Raw genomic sequence first — 22600 nt, 5'->3', positions numbered from 1 at the left:
TGAACCTTGGCATGAGCTGGGCCTGCCATATGTTAGTGGTACTTAGGCATTCAAAGCCATCTAGGAGCGCAGGAAGACTGTTCCTAGGTTATGAGCAGGACCACTGGAATTATGCAATTGTGTAGTGATTTTTGTATAATTATACACTTGCCGTATTTGCCAAATAATTCATCCTCTGCTGAATAATCTGCAGATTTTAACAATTTTTTGCTTCAAGCTCAAATTGTTAAAATGTTACTAAAAATACAGCGACACGTGTTGCCACATGGTGGAAGATCCTTTGCAAAGCTGAAATGGACAACTTTCTGTCACCTATTGCTAAATTTGGGTGTTAAATTGGCACTAATTTGGTGTAACCAATGCCCAGACCGTGTAACCAAGTTTAAAAATGACAAATAAATGAAGTAATACTATTGCAAAATGAGCGCATTATGCTGCATCATTTGCCTTTTCTTGCTGCATAATTTAATCGACCCTGCCACATAATTTGGCCCTCTCCTGCCGCATAATTCCAGTGGCCCTGGTTATGAGTCTGAAACTCTGGACTAAATGTGTATATTTACTAAAAATTAAAATCTCGTGTTTTGGGAGACGTTCGTACTCTCAAAACAGGAACGTTGCTATTTGGGAAGTGAAGCAAGTGTTCAGGAAATGACCCTATTATGTCTGATGCATTTTCATAAAATGACAAGCTAATGTTTGGGGGTCCAATTAGTTCCCTCAGTATAATTAATTAGCTGATATTTGGTGACTCAACATTGCATTTTTTCTGACAACAGCGCCTTGATATGTTGCAATAAAGGTCTCTTTACCGAAAGAGTAAATCTGATATATAGGGGCAAAAAATATTTTTAGGAAATGACAAACAGATGGCGACGAAATTAGTACATTTACAAACTAATAAAAAGTGATTTTGATTTAATAAATTATTTATTGGGAGATATTTATTTCTGATGCTGTGAAAAAAATATCTATACTACATCATACTATCCACAGGAAGTGCTGTCAATGCACAGCAAGAAACTACGTCATACTATCCACACAAATTGCTGTCTGTGCACAGCCAGACTACATCATACCATTAACACAAATTGATGTCTGTGCACAGCAGGCTACATGCTATAATGTTCACATGAATTGCTGCTGTGCATACCAGACTACGGCCAGATGTATCAAAGGGCTTTACCCTGTCTGTCTCTATGGGAAAATGTGTTTGCACATGTGGCCCTACGTGTCATACTATCCCCATGAATTGCAATCTAAGCCCAGCTAGTCTACATCATTCTGTTCGCATGAATTGCTGTCTGTGCACAGCAAGAGACCACGTCAAACTATCCACACGACTTGCTGTCAATGCACAGCAAGAGACTACGTCATACCTTCTTTACTTATTTTATTTATTTTAAAGGTTTTATATAGCGCTGGCTAGACCCGGAGGTATCAGAGCGCTTTACATGAGCATCAGATCATAGTTACAAGTTATATAGTTACAAAGGTTGCACAGTTATTAGAGCATAGCATCATAGTTACTTGTAAGGTCGAGATAGACAATAAGCACAAAAACGTAAGGGGAAAAGCAGGCAAGGGGAGAGATTCAGGGGAGGGGGTAGGAGCAGGGGAAGTAGACAGATAATAAAGGCGGGAAAGAGGAGGGGAGAGTAAGAGACACCGCATGGAAAGAGAAGGGGAAGGGCGATGAAGACACAAACCGGTAGACGAGTCAAAGCAACGTCCAAAGTCCAGTAAGCTGTGATCCCAGGGGAAGTGGTATCACTTCCCTATCTCAGTTGCGGGAGGCTCCCTTTACACAGTGGACTCTCTCAGAGGGGTCTCTGAGACTCCAAGGCCTACATACTGGAACCTTCCCCAAAAAGGGGAGAGGGAGTGCTTTGGCAAGGGGTGCCATACCATACCTCAGCTGAGAGTGGCTCCCTTGGCACAGTGGACTCCCTCAGCGGGTTCACTGAGACTCCAGAGTATAAATATTGGATATTTTCCCAACAAGGGGAGAAGGAGAGCTTAGTCAAAGGGCACAAATGAAAGGGGGCTAGGCAGAGTAGCAGGCTAGGGGAGAGATTCAGGGGAGAGGGGATAGGAGCTAGGGAAGTAGACAAAGAGTGAAAGAGTACTAAATGGGAAGATATTTAATTAATGAGTTATTATATAGCGCTGGCTAGACCCAAAGGAATCAGAGTACTTTACATGAGGAACAATAATGTTGCAATTAACATCAGTTAAAAGTTACATAAGTAGCAAGAAAAGCATTTAAAGAACATAAGGGACAAGGTGAATGGAGCAAGGAGGGGTAAGGGGATAGGGTTAAGGGGTAGGAGGAAGATAAGACGTAGAGACGAGGGGAAAATCTGCCCAAGGCCCTTGGTACGTGACGGCAGGGTGACGGCAATTGGTGCATAAACACCAATTGCTGTTTATGCACAGCTAGACTACACCATACTATTCACATGAATTGCTGTCTGAGCATTTGCAGACTACTTCATACTATCCACACAAATTGCTGTCTATGCACAGCTAGACTACGTCATACTATCAATATGAATTGCTGTATGTACACTTCCAGACTACGTGATGCACCCCAAATGAAATGCAGTTTGTGCACCGCTAGACTACGTCATACTATCCACACAACTTGCTGTTTGTGCACAGCCAGACTAAATCATACTATCCGCTTGAATTGCTGTCTGTGAACTTCCAGACTATGTCATACTATCCACTCAAATTGCTGTCTATGCACAGCTAGATTACTTATATAATCCACACGAATTGCTGTCTATGCACAACTATACTATGGCATACTGTCCACACGAATTGCTGTCTTTGCTTGCTGGATTCCGTCATACAATCCACACGAATTGCTGTCTATGCACAGCCAGACAGCATCATACAATCAACACGAATTGCTGTCTATGCACAGCTAGACTGTGTCATTCTATCAACACGAATTGCTGTCTATGCACTGTCAGACTGCGCCATATAATCCACACAAATTGCTGTCTATGAACAGGTAGACTACGTCATACTATCCACTCAAATTGCTGTCTATGCACAGCTAGACTACGTCATACTATCCACTCGAATTGCTGTCTATGCTCAGCTAGACTACGTCATACTATCCACATGAATTGCTGTCTATGCACAGCTAGACTACGTCATACTATCTACTCAAATTGCTGTCTATGCACAGCTAGACTATGTCATACTATCCACTCGAATTGCTGTCTATGCTCAGCTAGACTACGTCATACTATCCACATGAATTGCTGTCTATGCACAGCTAGACTACGACATACTCTCCACACAAATTGCTGTCTATGCACAGTTAGACTACGTCATACTATCCACATGAATTGCTGTCTATGCACAGCTAGACTACGACATACTATCCACTCGAATTGCTGTCTATGGTCAGCTAGACTACGTCATACTATCCACATGAATTGCTGTCTGTGCACAGCTAGACTACGTCATACTATCCACTCGAATTGCTGTCTATGCTCAGCTAGACTACATCATACTATCCACATGAATTGCTGTCTATGCACAGCTAGACTACGTCATACTATCCACTCGAATTGCTGTCTATGCACAGCTAGACTACGTCATACTATCCACATGAATTGCTGTCTGTGCACAGCTAGACTGCATCATACTATCCACTCGAATTGCTGTCTATGCTCAGCTAGACTATGTCATACTATCCACATGAATTGCTGTCTATGCACAGCTAGACTACGTCATACTATCCACTCGAATTGCTGTCTATGCTCAGCTCGACTACGTTATACTCTCCACTCGAATTGCTGTCTATGCTCAGCTAGACTACGTCATACTATCCACATGAATTGCTGTCTATGCACAGCTAGACTACATCATACTATCCACATGAATTGCTGTCTATGCCCAGCTCAACTACGTTATACTCTCCACTCGAATTGCTGTCTATGCACAGCTAGACTACGTCATACTATCCACTCGAATTGCTGTCTATGCACAGCTAGACTACGACATACTCTCTACACGAATTTCTGTCTATGCACATTTAGACTACGTCATACTATCCACATGAATTGCTGTCTATGCACAGCTAGACTACGTCATACTATCCACTCGAATTGCTGTCTATGCTCAGCTAGACTACGTCATACTATCCACTCGAATTGCTGTCTATGCACAGCTAGACTACGTCATACTATCCACATGAATTGCTGTCTGTGCATAGCTAGACTATGTCATAGTATCCACATGAATTGCTATCTATGCACAGCTCGACTACGTCATACTCTCCACTCGAATTGCTGTCTATGCACAGCTAGACTACGTCATACTATCCACATGAATTGCTGTCTGTGCATAGCTAGACTATGTCATACTATCCACATGAATTGCTGTCTATGCACAGCTAGACTACTTCATACTATCCACTCGAATTGCTGTCTATGCACAGCTAGACTACGTCAGACTATCCACTGGAATTGCTGTCTATGCACAGCTAGACTACGTCATACTATCCACATGAATTGCTGTCTATGCACAGCTAGACTACTTCATACTATCCACATGAATTGCTGTCTATGCATAGCTAGACTACGTCATACTGTCCACATGAATTGCTGTCTATGCACAGCTAGACTACGTCATACTATCCACATGAATTGCTGTCTATGCACAGCTAGACTACGTCATACTATCCACATGAATTGCTGTCCATGCACAGCAGGCTACACGTCGCACTAGCCCCATGAGCGACTTTCATCGCACAGCAGGAAGCCTGTCATACTGGTCACCTAATAACTTGCTATGAAATCAGGAGATTAATTATTTTTACTGTTTTGGAATTATTCTACACCCAAGAGCCAAAAATTGGAAGTAAACTATTCCCACTATTAAATATTGCGCGGAGCCTTGGATAAAGGACACTTCTCCTTGTACCCATATACATTACACTGTGTACATTGGATGTCTCCCCATATATGATTTACTTTCTATCTACTGTGGGGGCACTTCTATTATTCATGTAAATTATGTTTTTTTCTGTACAGTTTACATACATCTTGCGTTACCCATATACTGTGGTTAGTTAGAGCCATGTCATGTCAATAAAATGCTCCTGGCCAATACGTATTTTCATTTAAAACACATTATGTTAAATTTTATTGCATGCGAAACGAAATCCTCGCAGTTCTACCTGAATTTCTGATTTCGCAGGGCAATGACCAAAGTTCGCCATGGTTGCACCTTCTTGCCCCTTTTCTGAGAGGGACGGGTACATTTCTGTAGCCGCTGCAGCATGTAGATTGTAGAACCTTTCGAGGCTTTGCCAGATGACGTGGGGACTTAGGTGCAGAGTGCAGAAAAGAGCTCCACAGAGTCACACACTTTGAGCAAGTGTGAAAGCTGGTGCTAAAGCGTAAGACACCTGATTCGGCCTGCATCATTCACTGCGTCAGTCCTCTGACGCGCCACTCGTCACTTCCGCCCCCACGCACCCAACTCTGCGTGGCGCTTGAACCACAGGCACCATTGACTGACTCAAGCATCTGCTTCTCATTAACACCAGACGCAAGTTGTGATGTCTCTAATTGTTTTTGCAGAACCCAAGTGTCTAACAGCATTTTTTTACTCTCTCTTTCCCCCACCCTCCCATCATCACCCCCTCCCCCAACCCTCCCGCCACTCATCTCGTTTTCCCACAGCTGTCGGTGTGCAGATTAAACTGGAGCTGCTGCAACGCAAATTTTGGACGGCGACGAAACAGGTAGGGGTACAAAACCTGCGGCAAGATAGTGAGTGGATGATTGTGTAGAAATGAATGAATGAATGAAGAAATGCAGCAGCGAGAGAGTGAATGCACACATGCATATATAAATACACAGGGAAAATAACGGATGCATTAGGAGAATGATAGAAGAGCGATGGAAACAAAGACAGAGAAAAGAAGAATTAACAAAAGAGTACGAATCGACAAAAGGAAGCCAGAAGAAAGAGGAAGAAATAGCGTAGAGCAGTATGCATACGAATGCACGTGATGGAAGGGTGAGTGGGTGAATGAATGGAAGGGCTGGATGAACGAACTATAGGACTGGATAATCGATCGGAGTGTTTGGATGGATGGAAGCTCTGGGAAAGAGGCAACACGTTCATTGTTGTGCGAGAAGGAAGGAAATTATGTGTCTTTGTGGACTGTGAGATTCAAGGGGAACTCTTTGGGTCATGTGGGGTTCTTTTCAGAGCCGAGGAGAAGGGATACAAGGATCAATACGCGAATGACTAACAAGGAATCTGTGAATGAATAATTATAGCGCCTCTATGCTGGGAGCTCCACTTTAGAAAACGAAGTGACTCAGGGCTAGGAGCCCAGGGCTCTAACATTCCAATGAATTGTCTTTCTGCCCCCTCCCCACCCCCTTTTTCACTTAGAACATTCTACCCTCAGTGGGAGAAATAGGGCAATAGCCTTCTAACCCTTGTGCCTTGGGCTATGCTGATTGTTATTGGTCTCCAAACTTGGTTCAGGGCTTTTAACAACCATTATAGCCCTCGGCAGTAAATCAAATGACATGAGTTAAGTCAGTTGAATTATACGGGTTCTCTGTGGCCGTCGGCAGAAAGCAGGCTGTACCCAACTGTCTCTCACTGTCTGCATCCACAGTACCGGAATATGATTGGCATCTGTGGAGTATTCGTGAATGTAAATGAAATTGCAATATTCCATTTTTTTATTGTATGCAAAATGCTTGCTGTGGAATCTCTTACCATTTGTTGCAGGATCCTGAGGGGTGCGGCAATGCACTGGAAACTCGTTCTTGAAGGAATTGACAATGTCACAATAAAAACAACAAAACTAAAATGATATTAAAACAGTATAAAGATAAAAATATAAAAAATAGCCATGCTTATAACACCGACATTTTTACCACTAGTTGAACTATAATAACTACTGCAACCAATAACAATAGAAATATTGCCCCATTCATGATATGCACTTCAAAGATGTGTACATAACAGTTGTTATTAATGTTCTATTAATGAACAAGGAGACAGAAAATGTAGCTTTTTTTTGGATAAGGAGCTTCCTTTATTTCCAATAAGCATAGAATGTTTTCTTAGGATACTATGGCCTATACAATGTTCTGCAGCAGTGCTTACGGGACACTGGGCCAAGTGTATCCGTAAGTACATATTAGAAAGATCCTATCAATAATTTGTTGAAGAAGCAACGAAGAGAAAGTAGATGTAGGTATCTAGGTCAGGATACAGGTTTTTCCAGGCTGACATGGATTCTATCTCAGCATGTAAAACGCATTCATGGTCACTGTAAATAATTTATCTGGGTGGTGTAGCAGTGCATTCCCTGCTCAGTATGACTCGATGCTCTCTCGCTGATGACATTAGGGTTGGCGGTCTCTAGAAATTCTCTCCTGCGCTGGTGGCGGCCATTTTATCTCAACCCGCAATATGACCAATTGGGCAGTCAATTCAACTCAATTTCATCTTTATTCAGGTACAAAAGTATCCATAAAAGTCCATTAAAACAAAATAAAAACCACATACCATGTGCAATAAAACAAATAAATAGTTAAAACATTCCATTCTTAGAAAGACATATTTAAGATCCAGGACATGACAGCCATAACAGGACAGCCATGCGTGGAACAGAGTATAAGTACAAAACTAGACAGTGTTCATCGAGAGACCTGCTCGGACTGCAGTTTTTAAGAAAGAACCTAAATGAAAAATAGTCTCATCATCATTAGGGTGAAGCAGTGTACTAGATGCTACCCTAAAGACAATGATACTATGCCTCTTGATTAGGGGAAGCAAAATGCGCTTTGTATATAGAGAATAAAAACCGCAGGGAAAAATGGTCAGTCAGTAGAATAAATCTCTCTCACTTCATCTGGTTGAACTTCACGAAACGCACAATCCCAAGAAAATCCCAAACATCGAATCATGTTCTCTCTCTCCTAAAACGTCTACAGTATAGAAACTTCCACAATCAATTGTGCCCCTCTATATGATATGATTCCACCCATGGCCTTGTACCATTGTGTAAGCAGCTTCCAGCCATCCGGTAACACCACAGGAACTTACAGAGGGTAGTGAGCACCTGTTGACCCATCACCTACTGGGCACAAGATGCTGCCAGTGGAATTATTCCTTATTGTTTTATCTCATTACACCTGCCAGAGGTGTATGGTGGAATGAGTCCATATCACTCCATCAAAATCTGACATTGAAGCAAACCACCATCCGCTCATCCCATTCCACTGTGGTATAAAGCCCTAGCTCCTCATCCCGCTGTACCCCTTAATTTTCCAAAATAACTTGGAACCCTGTCATGGTATCATAATCTACCACTGAATCTTCCAAGATCAAGTGACTGCCTGTTACCCGACCCAGTTCTTCTTTTTTCCACACCAGCTAGCTCAGATCCGGGAAGAGCAGTACTCTTAGTCATTTTTTGACTAATTTTTTGATCTGTTTTGGATCTCTTTTTCGAGTCGACTTCAACTTCTGGTGCCGTAGGGATGCCTGGCTTCAAGCCATGCGACGCCTGTCACACCCTGATGTCGGTGACCGACCCCCACCATCGGTGTCTCTACTGCCTCGGGCAGACCACGATGACAAGTCGTGCCCCGACTGCCGGGCCTTGACTTCGAAAGCTAGGCGGGAGCGCACTCGCAAGGATCTCGAGCTCTGGCAGTCGGCTCCGCGCCGCTCGAGGTCCCGGTCGGGGAGGAAGTCAAGGGACCAGTCGCGGAGCCGCAGTCATCGCTTGACGTGTCATCGTAATCACTCGTCGGGTTCCAAGTCCTCTGGTATGTCGAGACACTCGAAGAAGTCGAAGAGGCGACATCGCTCTTCAGACTCCCCTCGAGTGTCGTGGCCAAGGGTTCGGGTGACACCGCCCATGCGGCTCCGTCGGAGCCGCAAGCGCCGCCTCCAGGCCCATGTCCAGCAGTCCCTGGCCTGCGAGTGACGCCGGAGGAGATTCGTGACTTCCTCACTGCAATGAGGACTCCCTTCCCTCCGTTGAGGCCTGCTGGCCCGCCTTCGGCCCTGCTGACCCGACTGGGGGCTTCGACGGGCCGGTAGCCCCGGCCCCGGCGCCGTTGGGTGCCTCGGCCCCGGCGCCGTCGGCGACTTCATTCCCAATGCCGTCGGCCCCCGTGGGATCCGTGCCCGGATTCCGGTCGACACCAGTTCACCTTACGACTCCTCCGCTGGCACCGACCCCACTGGTGTCGCTCCCACCGCCGTCCTTGGACGACGTCGGCCCCAGTTTCAGCCCAGGTCCAGGTCCAGCGTCGGACTGCGCCGTTTGGCGCCACTCGGCGCCGTCTCCGGCGTCAATGGGTGAGGCCTTCACCTACGACCCGGCTTCGTCATTCCAGCCTTTATACCAGGACATGGTTGAAGGGGAGGACAGGGAGGGTTCTGAGTACCCTCTAGTACAGCAGTGCCAGTTGAGCCAGGACTGGGCAGATGAGCTAGGGAAGGCCAGTGGTTTGGACACTTTGCCCGACATTGGATTCATCTCTCCTCCTATGGCTATGGAGGAGGGTGCTACTTATGGTGTGGTGTTGTGCAGGGCGGCCAAGGCCTTGGCTCTTGAGCTCCCTGCTGCGGCTGTGAGGACTAACCTCCTCACTGTGGTGCTTCAGCCGCCAGTAAGCTCCTCGGAGCCTCTGCTGCCGTTCAATGAAGCCCTCACGGACGTTCTGATGGGCACCTGGTCCAAGCCCTCCACAGTACCCCCTGTGGATCGGAACCTGACTCAACGCCACTGCCCGGCTCTGGGCGACCCTAGCTTTCTGTCCGTACACCCCACCCCGAGAGCCTGGTGATCCAGGCATCTACGTCCCAGACCACATTCCTGACCACTTCCTCGGATCGGGAATCCAAAAGGTTTGATCAGTTCGGCAAGAAACTGTTCTCCTCACTGAGTTTGGGGTTGCGGTCTATCAACACTGCTTGCCTTTTGGGCCATTATACCCACTCCTTGTGGGACACGGTTGCGGACGTGCTGCCCCAGTGCCCATAGGACGCCCGGACACGGCTCGCCCAAGCCCTTGCGGAGGGGCGGGATGCGGCACGTTACTCTATCAGGTTTGGACTGGATACCAAGGGCTCGCTGGGAAGGGCGATTTCACGACGATGGCGGTTCGCCGCCACGCCTGGCTGAGGTCTGCCAATTTTTCGGGCGATGTCCAGGCCACGCTCATGGACATGCCCTTTGATGGCTGTCGCCTCTTTGGCAACAAAGCAGACAGTGCACTTGAGCGTGGCCCGGACCTGCTCCAGCACGGTCACTCCCCCACGCTCCCGATCCCACGTTGTGCTGAGCTGCTGCTGGATACTTCTGGTATTGTGAATGAATCGTGATTGAATTTAACTTCATTTTTGCGGAGCACTGCTGATTATAACATTGTATTTGTGGGGCATTGTAGCGCGATTGTTAAAAAACCATTACCGCACCTTTAATTGGCATTTCACGCCGCTCGCTCTGCTGTATATTGCAGCGCGACATTTAATCAGGCTTTCTCTATTTGCTGGGACTTTGATTACGTTCCCGGGGCCTTCATACATTTGCTGCCCCTGCCTCGCTTTGCCTTTGACCCTCCATTTTGTATATTTGTTGTTCCCTGGCTCGCCCCTCCTCACGCTACCGCCTCCCAGCTGCTGCCCCTCCCACCCACGAATAGAGGGCTCCCTACCTCCTCAGACCCACTGTGACCGCCCGGACCTGCTCCAGCACGGTCACTCCCCCACGCTCCCGATCCCACGTTGTGCTGAGCTGCTGCTGGATACTTCTGGTATCGTGAATGAATCGTGATTGAATTTAACTTCATTTTTGCGGAGCACTGCTGATTATAACATTGTATTTGTGGGGCATTGTAGCGCGATTGTTAAAAAACCATTACCGCACCTTTAATTGGCATTTCACGCCGCTCGCTCTGCTGTATATTGCAGCGCGACATTTAATCAGGCTTTCTCTATTTGCTGGGACTTTGATTACGTTCCCGGGGCCTTCATACATTTGCTGCCCCTGCCTCGCTTTGCCTTTGACCCTCCATTTTGTATATTTGTTGTTCCCTGGCTCGCCCCTCCTCACGCTACCACCTCCCAGCTGCTGCCCCTCCCACGCTCCGCCCCCTCCTCTCTCCATTTATGACTGATGCCCCAACGTGCAGCGTCCACGTGCTGCGGCCGCGCCGAAGGTGCGCCAAAGGTAAGCCCGTCTACGCCCGACCGCGCCAGGACCGCGCCCAGCGCCAGACCCCCTGGTTCCCTTAAGCCCCAGCCCACTCGCATCACTTACGATGCCACCACCCTCCTAGCCCTGAACCCCGGCCGCTCCCCCACCTGCGTCCTTGCCGCTCCTGGACACACCCATGGATCCTTCTCTTGCAACTCCTGCAAGTTCGACGGCACCAAAACCAACTCCTCATCCACCAATACCAAACAGACACCGGACACCAACCACCTAAAATGCATACTGCTCAACACCCTCTCAGTCCATAGACACGCCATTGACCTCTGGAACCTACTAGACACCATCTCACCGGACGTCGCCTTCCTAACAGAAACATGGATGAATACCTCTTCAGCCCCAGACATCACCATTGCCATCCCGGAAGGATACAAGATCATCCGTAAGGACCGCATCAAGCAAACAGGAGGAGGCATCGCTATCGTCCATAAGAACTCCATCCGCATCTCAACCAGCTCAGACGTCAACCTTGCCAGCGCCGAACACCTCCACTTCCAGATCCACACCGACCCCAAGACCACACTCAGAGGCACCCTCCTCTACCGCCCACCAGGACCCCGTGCACAATTCAGTGACGACATCACTGACTTTATCACCCCACACGCCCTCCCCTCCGAGGACTACATCCTATTGGGAGACCTCAATTTTCACCTGAATAAGAGCAATGACAGCAGCGCCACCACCCTTCTGGACAATCTCGCCAACCTCGGACTCAAACAACTTGTCACTACCCCCACCCACATTGCAGGTCACACACTCGACCCTATCTTCACCTCCAGCAAACATGTCTCATTCAGTCACACCACAGCTCTCCATTGGACGGACCACAGCTGCGTTCACTTTATCTACAATAAGACCACAACCCACAACCATCCTCAACCTACTCTGCGAAGAAACTGGAACAAAATCACCATGGACCAGATCTCCTCATCACTTCTTCAAAACACCCCCGCCCACTCCTCAAACCCCGACCAAGCAGCCATTAACCTCACCCAATGGCTATCCAACAGCGCCGACATCCTAGCACCGTTGAAAAAAACGTCAAATCAAACTAGGCAGCAAAAACGCCTCCTGGTTCAACGATGATCTTAAGAAATCGAAGAAACTCTGTCGCTCCCTCGAGAAGGCCTGGAAAAAAGACCCAAACACCAGCACTAGGGGCGCCTTCAAAAACGCCACCCACATACACCACCAACTAATCCGGTCTGCCAAGAAAGCCGCATGCAAAGACCGACTAGACAACAATGCCCACAACAGCAAAGAATTATTCAACATCGTCAAAGAATTTACCAACCCATCAGCCAACTCCAACGACATCACCCCCTCCCAAGCCCTCTGCGACTCCCTAGCTACCTTCTTCCACAATAAAATCGCAGACATCCACAACAGCTTCGACAACCGACCCGGAAACCAACCCACCCAACCTTCTGCAGGACCTTCACCCCCCTTAAACACCCTTAACGACTGGAACCCAATCTCCACTGAGGACACCATCCGCCTGATGAACTCTATCCACTCAGGATTCCCAACTGACCCATGCCCTCACCACATCTTCAACAAAGCAGACTCCATCATAGCACCACACCTCCGAGATGTCATCAACTGCTCCCTCAACTCCGCCACCTTCCCGGGAAAGCTGGAAACACGCAGATCTCAGCGCCCTTCTTAAAAAACCCACAGCTGACCCCACCGAACTCAAAAACTACCGCCCCATCTCGCTTCTTCCATTCCCGGCCAAAGTCATCGAGAAAGCTGTCAACAACCAGCTCGCCACCTTCCTCGAAAACAACAAATCCCTCGACTCCTCACAGTCCGGCTTCCGAGCCAAACACAGCACTGAGACCGCACTTATCGCAGCAACAGACGACATTCGTACTCTACTGGACAATGGAGACACAGTCGCCCTCATCCTCCTCGATCTCTCCGCTGCCTTCGACACAGTCTGCCATAGCACCCTTCTACAACGCCTCAGAAACGTCGGAATCCAAGGAAAAGCACTGGAATGGATCACCTCGTTCCTTACCGGAAGAATCCAGAGAGTCCGCCTCCCACCGTTCAAGTCAGAGGCCTCTGAAGTCATCTGCGGCGTGCCACAAGGATCGTCACTCAGCCCCACCCTCTTCAACGTATACATGAGCCCCCTTGCGACCATCGCTCGCCAACACAACCTCAACATCATCTCCTACGCTGATGACACTCAACTGATCCTCTCACTCACCAAAGACCCTAACACCGCCAAAACCAACTTACACGAAGGAATGAAAGAAGTAGCCGAATGGATGAAGCACAGCCGTCTAAAACTGAATTCAGGCAAAACAGAAGTCCTCCTCTTAGGCACCTCCCCCTCCACCTGGGATGACTCTTGGTGGCCAGAGGCCCTTGGAAAAGCACCCATCCCGACGGACCACACACGGAACCTGGGCGTCATCCTGGACTCCTCACTCTCGATGACCAGACAAGTCAACGCCGTTTCATCATCTTGCTTCAACATTCTTCGCATGCTCAAAAAAACATTTCGCTGGATCCCCACCGAAACTAGAAAAACGGTCACCCACGCACTGGTCACGAGTCGCCTGGACTACGGAAACACCCTATACGCCGGTACCACCACAAAACTCCAGAAAAAACTCCAACGCATCCAGAACGCTTCAGCCAGGCTCATACTAGACATCCCACGTAAAGAACACATCTCTGGTCACCTGAAAAACCTCCTCTGGCTCCCCGTAAATAAGAGGATTACTTTCCGCCTCCTAACCCACGCACACAAAGCACTCTACGAACTTGGACCCGAATGTCTCAACACACGACTGTCCTTCTACACCCCCTCCCGTCAGCTACGATCCTCCAACCAAGCCCTTGCCACTGTACCTCGCATCAACAAAACCACCATGGGAGGTAGACCCTTCTCCTACCTAGCAGCTAAAACTTGGAACTCACTTCCCACTCACCTTCGCCTTACTCAGAACCACCCAGCATTCAGAAAGCAACTTAAAACTTGGATATTCGACAAGTAATTCCCTACCCTTCCTCAAGCGCCTTGAGACCCTATGGGTATGTAGCTCGCTATACAAATCTCTTGACTTCAAGGACTCCAGGGCTACAGCCAAGTCCGTGGGCCTGTCTGGCCAGCGCCAGCAAACTTCTGTTTTTCGCCCCTTTCGTGGCCAAGGAAGGGGCACCTCCACATGTCCTGCCAGCGACAGGCTGCAGAACCAGCCTCAACGCGGCCGTGGATGTGGTAACCGCCGTGGCGGTGTCGGGGGACAACGGCAAGGCCAGTCCACATCTGCTCCACAGCATCTGCCTCAAAGCCTTCCTAGTCCGAACTTTCAGGCCCATTCGAAGCCTGTGGTGGGCAGGGTCCGCATCACCTCCTCCACTGGTGCTCCATCACATCGGACAGGTGGGTGCTGCAAATCGTCCGAAGGGGCTACTCCCTCCCCTTCGAGGTGACCCCTCCAGCCATGCCACCGCAGTGCCACCGCATGCTGGGGGATCAATTGCAACTTCTGCAGGAGGAAGTTATGGCCCTCTTGGCCAAGGGGGCCATTGAGCGCGTTCCTGGGCCAGAAGTATGACGTGGTTGCTATTCCCACTACTTTCTGGTACCCAAGAAGGGCAAAGGAGGCCTACGCCCTATCTTGGACCTCCGGAGCATCAACGGCTTCTTCCGGAAGAAGAAGTTCAAGATGCTGACTTCTGATAGATACATCTGCCGTGTGGATTCCTCACCTTGTGAATATCCCCTTGCGTCAGCAACATTCGGAAATTCTTTTTGTAGCTTCGCGCCAACGTGGATCCGGACGTCACACCGTTATAAAAAAAGCAGCAAGTTTATTGAATATTACTCTGCCCACTGCTGATTATAAACCTAATATTTTAACTGAGGTTCTTCATTCACCCTCGTCAGTTATTGAACCTATGTTACCCTTCAATGAGGCCTTATCTGAGCCCATCTATGAGGTTTGGAAGAAACCTTTATCTGCTCCTGCAGTTTCTAGAACAGTGGCGAGGAGATACAGAGTTGCACCTGAGGACCCTGCGTTTTTATCAACTCATCCATTGCCTGAGAGTTTTGTGGTGCAAGCTGCCTGCTCAAAGAAATCTGCTGGTGCTTTCCCACAGGTTCCTGGGGATAAAGAATCCAGAAAGCAAGATCAGAGTGCCAAGAAGGTTTTCTCATCAGCCAGTATGGCGTTAAAGTCAACCAACGCAACGTGTCTGATGGGAAGGTATATCCATGCCTTGATGGATTCTGTCAAGCAGCTGATTCCAAAAATTCCTGAGGATGACAGGAAGGATTTTCAGGAAGTGATATCAGACACTCAAGCAGCTGCGAGACAGGTGATTCAGAGTGGTCTGGACACTGCTGATTCGGTGGCAAGGGTCATGGGCTCCTCCGTGGCCACTAGGAGGGCTGCCTGGCTTAAATCATCGGAGTTCTCTGCAGACGTCCAGTCTGTTTTGATGGACTTGCCTTTTGATGGCTCAGGATTGTTTGGCAAGAAGGCTGATGCTGCCTTGGAACGTTTTAAGGACAGTAGGGCCACTGCAAAATCTTTGGGTCTTCAGTCCAGAGGTACTACTGGTAGACGCTTCAGGGGGTTTGGAAGATCTTCCTTTCGTTCTTACAGACCATCCCAGCAGCAGCCTCAACAGCAGCAGAATACGCTGTACAAGTCATACAGGACAGGCAAAGATCCCGCCCTAGAGGTCGTCAAACTTCCTCCTCCTCCTCTCCTTCCCAACCCCCGGCCAACGCAGCAAAGCAGCCCTAGATCCGCCATTCCAGATCATGTGGGCCCAGTGGGGGGTCGGCTTACTCATTTTCTACAAGATTGGGAATTAATAACATCGGATCTTTGGGTTCTCAATCTTGTAGAGAATGGGTATGCACTTCCTTTCCAGGAATTCCCTCCCAATTACCCTCCTTGCCAGGGTTATTGTTCGGAGGACCACCTGCTTCTCCTGCAGGAAGAAGTCCTGGCTCTGTTCCGAAAAGGTGCGATAGAGGTGGTTCCAGAGCAGGAAAGGGGTCAGGGGTGCTACTCCCGGTATTTCCTGATCCCCAAGAAAGATGGCAGGCTTCGGCCAATCCTGGATCTCAGGATCTTGAACCTTTACCTGAAACAGGAAAAGTTCAAGATGCTCACTCTTGCACAGGTTCTTCAAGCGCTGCTGGAAGAAGACTGGATGGTGTTGATCGACTTGCAGGATGCGTATTTTCATATTCCCATCTTGAAGTCGCACAGAAAGTATCTCCGTTTTACAGTTGGGTCACAACACTACCAGTTTGTGGTCCTTCCGTTTGGTCTTACTACTGCGCCTCGAGTCTCCACCAAGGTGATGGCAGTGGTGGCAGCTCATCTCAGGAGAACGGGGATACATGTGTTTCCGTATCTAGACGACTGGCTGATCAAAGCGGAGTCGCCGGAGAAGGTGCTCCATCATCTGCAAGAGACAACTCAGTTGTTGCACAGGTTGGGTTTTTCGATAAATGTACCCAAGTCTCACCTGGTGCCCTCACAGCACAACCTGTTCATAGGTGCGGTACTGGACACTACTGTGTGTCGTGCATTCCCTCTCCCTACAGGAGATGATTCCTTTGTTTTACAATGGAGCGGTCGTTCCAGTCCTGAAGGTCCTTCGCCTGCTCGGTCTGATGGCTTCATGCATTCTGTTGGTCAACCATGCACGCTGGCATATGAGGGCGCTCCAGTGGTGCCTCCGCAGGCAGTGGTATCAGCACAATGGGGATCTCAGGGAGTCGGTGAAGATCTCCGGAGAAACTGCAGCCGATCTGTCTTGGTGGAGCGTGGAAGGCAATCTGTCTCAAGGGAAGCCTTTTCAGATTCCTCCATCGGTTGCCACAGTAATATCGGATGCGTCCACTCTCGGGTGGGGTGCTCATCTGGGGGACCTGGAGGTCAAAGGTCTTTGGTCTCCAGAGGAAAGGTTGCTTCATATCAACCTTCTAGAGTTGCGGGCGATACGTCTGGCGCTCAAGGCCTTCCTCCCTTCCCTTCGCGGTCAGTCTGTTCAGGTCCTGACGGACAACACGACCGCGATGTGGTACATCAACAAGCAGGGAGGAGTAGGGTCGCAGTGTCTCTGCAGAGAGGCTCTGCGTCTCTGGTCCTGGGTTCAGGACCATAAGATTTGTCTGATGGCAAATCATCTGGCCGGGGTTCAGAACGTTCGTGCAGACAGTCTCAGTCGGCAGTTCTCTGCCGATCACGAGTGGAGGCTCCATCCAGAGGTAGTTCACGACATCTTTCGGATGTGGGGGACTCCTCGGGTGGATCTGTTCGCCACTCACAAGAATGCTCACTGCCTGTCATTCTGCAGTCTCCAGTATCCGATGCAAGGAGCCTTGGGGGACGCGTTTCAGTTGAGTTGGAGCTCACAACTCCTTTACGCGTTTCCTCCCATACCTTTGATTCCTCGGGTTCTGAGGAAAATTCGCCAAGACCGGGCCCGAGTCATATTGATTGCCCCGGATTGGCCAAGAAGGGTGTGGTACTCAGACCTTCTCCACCTCTCCTCTCACCCGCCGCTCCGTCTCCCTCACAGGGCAGATCTCCTCTCTCAGATGGAGGGGCAGGTTCTACACCCCCACCTCCAGACATTACACCTTCATGCCTGGAGATTGAACGGGGCAACCTGATTTCTTTTTCTCTCCCTCACGATGTGGTGGATGTCATTTTGTCAGCCAGGCGTGACTCCACTAAGTCCATCTATTCTTATAGGTGGTCTAAGTTTGTTGTTTGGTGCAGGGAGAAGTCCATAGACCCTTTGAGGGCCCTTTTATCTGATGTTCTCCAGTTTGCCCTTTCTCTGGCACAGCAGGGGCTTGCTGTTGCCACGGTGAAGGGTTATCTGTCAGCGCTGTCGGCGTTTATCTGTTTGCCTGACCAGCCTTCTCTGTTTAAATCTCCTATAGTTTTAAGGTTTTTGAAGGGCCTCACTAATAAGTTCCCTCCTACCACTTTTATTGTGCCTCAGTGGGATTTGAATCTAGTTTTGACATTTTTAATGGGTGCTCCTTTTGAGCCTCTTCACAAATGTCCTATGAGGCTCCTGACTTTCAAAACAGTTTTCCTCGTTGCAATAACTTCGGCAAGGAGGGTAAGTGAGCTTCAAGCTCTTAGTTCCAAGCCCCCATTCCTGTCCATTCATGCTGATCGAATGGTTCTTAGGACCAGGGCTGCTTTTCTGCCAAAGGTGGTGACTCCTTTCCACCTTGGTCAATCCATTACCCATCCTACTTTTTATCCTCCCCCAAACCCTTCCAAGGAGGAGGAGAGATTACACCGTCTTGACCCCAAGAGGGCGGTGTCTTTTTACTTGGACAGGACTAAAGACTGTCGATTGGATGACCAGCTCTTTATTGGCTTTGCTGGCTGCAAGAAAGGAAGAGCGGTCCATAAGAGGACTTTGTCGAGATGGATCGTCCTCTGCATTAAGATCTGCTACTCTTTGGCCGGTAAGGAACCACCAGAGGGTATAAGGGCTCATTCTACTAGAGCTAAGTCTTCGACCTCTGCATTGGCCAGAGGTGTGCCTGTAGAGGATATTTGTAGAGCGGCAACTTGGTCTTCCCTCCACACTTTCGCGAAGCATTACTGCTTGGATTCCGAAGTGAGGAGGGACGATCATTTTGCACGCTCTGTCCTTCAGGATTTCTTGGTCTAGAAGAGTGGACACCCTCCTCCGGGAGTGGGGACTGCTGTGGGACTCTATTCACAAGGTGAGGAATCCACACGGCAGATATATCTATCAGAAGAACAAGTTACTTACCTTCGGTAACGCTTTTTCTGGTAGATACAATATCTGCCTGTGGATTCCTCACTGACCCACCCGCCTCCCCGTTGTCCACTCTTCTATGCCAGAGTTTCTTTAATGTATTATTTTATTGTCAAGGAGTTGTTTATTTCAAATGTTTTATTGCATTTGCTTCACACTGTGTGTGTTACCTTGATTTCTATACTGCGTATACTGTGTATATGTCTACTGTCATCGGTCCGTCTGTGTGCCTCGAAGGCACGGAAAAAAGGGCGGAACTGATGTCATCACGGCGGCGTGGGCCTGTTATAGGCGTCGGTGACGTCAGCGGAGTCGCGAGCGGTGCCGTGCCTCTGTGACGTCCGGATCCACGTTGGCGCGAAGCTACAAAAATAATTTCCGAATGTTGCTGACGCAAGGGGATATTCACAAGGTGAGGAATCCACAGGCAGATATTGTATCTACCAGAAAAAGCGTTACCGAAGGTAAGTAACTTGTTCTTTAGCTCATGTCCTAGCTGCCCTGGACCCTGGAGACTGGATGGGGGAGTTGGACTTGCAGGACGCATATTTCCACATCCCCGTCCTGCCGGCCCACCGGCGTTACCGGCGGTTCATGGTAGGCCACGAGCCCTTTCAGTTTATTGTACTCCCCTTCGTCCTTACCAGCGCCCCTCGGGGGGCTGGCAGTGTTCGCAGCTCATCTGCGCAAATCAGGGGTTTCAGTCTTCCCCTATCTCGACACAGGTTGTTGAAAGCTGGCTCGCTCCAAACAGTCGTCTCCCACCTCCAGACTACGGCCGACCTCCTGCACTCGCTGGGGTTCTCCATCAACGTGCCGAAGTCACACCTGTGTCCCCCTCAGAAGCTCCTCTTCATCAGAGCGGTTCTGGACTCGGCGCAGTTTCTGGTTTATCCCCTCGAACAGCGGGTTCGGGATATTCAGGCTCTGATTCTGATCTTTCAGCCTTAATCCCGAGTTTCGGTCACGTTGATGCTGCGGCTCCTTGGGCTGATGGCCTCCTACATCCTTCTGGTGCATCACGCCAGGTGGCGGATGCGGGCTCTGCAGTGGGACCTGAAGTTTCAGTGGGCACAGCATCAGGGCAACCTGTCCGACCCAGTCCTGATCTCGGAGGGCACTGCAAGTCAGTTGCAGTGGTGGCTCACGAACCGCGATTGGGTCATCAGCAGATCCCTCTCCCTACCCCAACCGGAGCATGTAGTAGTGACAGATGTGTCCCTCTTGGGATGGGGGGGCCACATGGGAGAGGCGGAGATCAGAGGCCTCCTGTCTCCGGCGGAGTCCCGGCTCCATATCAACCTTCTGGAGCTGCGGGCGATCCGTCTTGCACTGAAGGCATTCCTTCCCTCTGTCCGGGGAAGTGTAGTGCAGGTGTTCACGGACAACACCACCGCCATGTGGTACTGCAACAAACAGGGCGGGTGGGGTTGTGGACCCTTTGTCAGGAGGCTCTGTGCCTCTGGACATGGCTGGAACACCAGGGCATCACCCTGGTGGTTCAACACTTGGCAGGTTCCCTGAACACCAGGGTGGATGAACTCAGCCGCAGGTGCATGATGGATCACGAATGGCGTCTGAGCTCGGACGTGGCAGAAGGTCTCTTTCAGCAGTGGGGCGAGCCTTGGTTAGATCTATTCGCCACCAAAGAGAACGCGCAATGTCATCAGTTCTGCACGTTGGAATTTCCAAGGTGGAACTCACTCGGGATGCTTTTCGTCGCGAGTGGAGCTGCATTCTGTTGTACCGGACAGTAGTATATTGTTTTGCAGGATTTCGTTTTGATTGCATTTCTTATCTGTGACAGGCCTGTGAAACGCTCCTATTCACAATGCACTGCTGATGCACTTAAGAGTGCGCGTTCAGTAGTGTGTGAACTCGTTTCCCTACTTTAATTTTACTTGCAATATTATATAGCGCGAACTCGACAACATGGCATGAGCACAATTTACATTACAGAAGAACACATTAATTTGTGGTAGGCACGGGGAGACAACGCGATTTGCCTGGAATCACAGAATGTTGAGCTGATGCCGAGATTCGAACGTAGCTCCCCAGCTCTAAAGTTCGCAATTCTAGAACTTGTGGCGGGAGGTGTGTCTAAAAGTGTATGTCGGTGCTGGCCATCAATGAGAGAGACCTGTGCATTTTTCAAATGGGTGGTGAAAAAATATGAGTATGTTGCTGGAGATGTGGGCCGCCGTGCCACCAATGTACTTACCGGGGGAGGGTAAACACCCATTATTCCGCAACTTTCTTTCCGCATACCATCACTCCGCATACTTTCATTACGAAAGTACCATGACTCCGCAATGCCATTATAACGCATGGCATTACATTTTATATGCTTTTACCACGCATACATTTACAACGAAATTCGTTGTAAATGCATGAATGGTAAAAGCATGTTTTTTTTTAATGTTTGGATAAGGTAAGTATGGGTATAGGGGTATATATTTTGGGGTACTGAGCTATATGTTTTGGGATGTTTGGGTATTTTAAGGGTTCAGATATAGTTTTGGGTTATGGTGTACAGGGGTATTTTTAGGGTTCAGGGGTAGGTTTGGGTTTTGGGGTACAGGGCTATTTTAAGGGTTCAGGGCTAGGTTTGGGTTTTGGGGTACAGGGGTATTTTAAGGTTCAGGGGTAGGTTTGGGTTTGGGGGTCCAGGGTTATTTTTAGGGTTCAGGGCTAGGTTTGGGTTTCTAGGGTTCAGGGGTCGGTTTGGGGTACAGGGGTATTTTAAGAGTTCAGGGCTAGGTTTGGGTTTCGGGGTACAGTGGTATTTTTAGGGTTCAGGGCTAGGTTTGGGTTTTGGGCTACAGGGGTATTTTTAGGGTTCAGGGGTAGGTTTGGGTTTTGAGGTACAGGGGTATTTATAGGGTACAGGGTTATTTTTAAGGTTTAGGGATAGGTTTGGGTTTTGGGGTACAGGGTATATTTATAGGGTTAAGATGGGTTAGTGTTTAAGGGTGTTGGGGTATTTTAAGGAGTATGAGTGGGTTATGATTATGGGGTGCAGGGGTATTTAAAGAGAGCAGGGTGGGATTAGCACACGATATGAGACATGGCATGAAGGGCAGAACGTACCACACGCCCCCAGCGTTTGTCACGTCCCGAGCACACGCCCACAGCACAACGCAGACACGCCCACAAGGGACTACTTTGCTGGCACGGTTCTTTTACTTTTTAAATGTATATGGTGGGCGTCTGCATAGCCTATGTCATTCTGCTGCAACTGCCCTTTCCAACGCTGTATTGGGTGTTGTGATTGGTGCTGTGGTTCCTGAGATTACCCGCCTCAAAGGTTTGGGCTCTCTCTTTATTATATTAGTATAGATAAACAGCCATGCAGCAGTCTGGTCTAGAAACCTTTACCTAGCAGTAGCTCTCCAGCTCCACCAGGTGGTGCCATGCTGCTTCAGCCAAGACTTTGTCTGCTGCATGTGACAATATCGCAGTATTATAGAAACCGACCAGCCTGCTAGTGTCCGTTTCTGT

The 22600-nt window shown here is 49.0% G+C and overlaps 1 protein-coding gene across 1 annotated transcript in view; it reads left to right on the top strand.

Annotated features, from left to right (window-relative positions):
* Positions 1-22600, top strand: part of LOC147668214 (voltage-dependent calcium channel subunit alpha-2/delta-4-like) — a 987093-nt gene that overhangs the window by 766108 nt on the left and 198385 nt on the right. Inside the window, exon 28 of the mRNA XM_086948696.1 lies at positions 5712-5773. Within this exon, the coding sequence (XP_086804822.1) occupies positions 5712-5773 (62 nt within the window). The remainder of the gene's footprint in view (positions 1-5711; positions 5774-22600) is intronic.

This window comes from Lissotriton vulgaris, unplaced genomic scaffold (assembly GCF_964263255.1).
Source record: "Lissotriton vulgaris unplaced genomic scaffold, aLisVul1.2 SCAFFOLD_214, whole genome shotgun sequence".
Taxonomy (NCBI): Eukaryota; Metazoa; Chordata; class Amphibia; order Caudata; family Salamandridae; genus Lissotriton; species Lissotriton vulgaris.
Note: the sequence above shows the minus strand (reverse complement) of the source record. Positions and strands in the feature narration are given on the sequence as shown.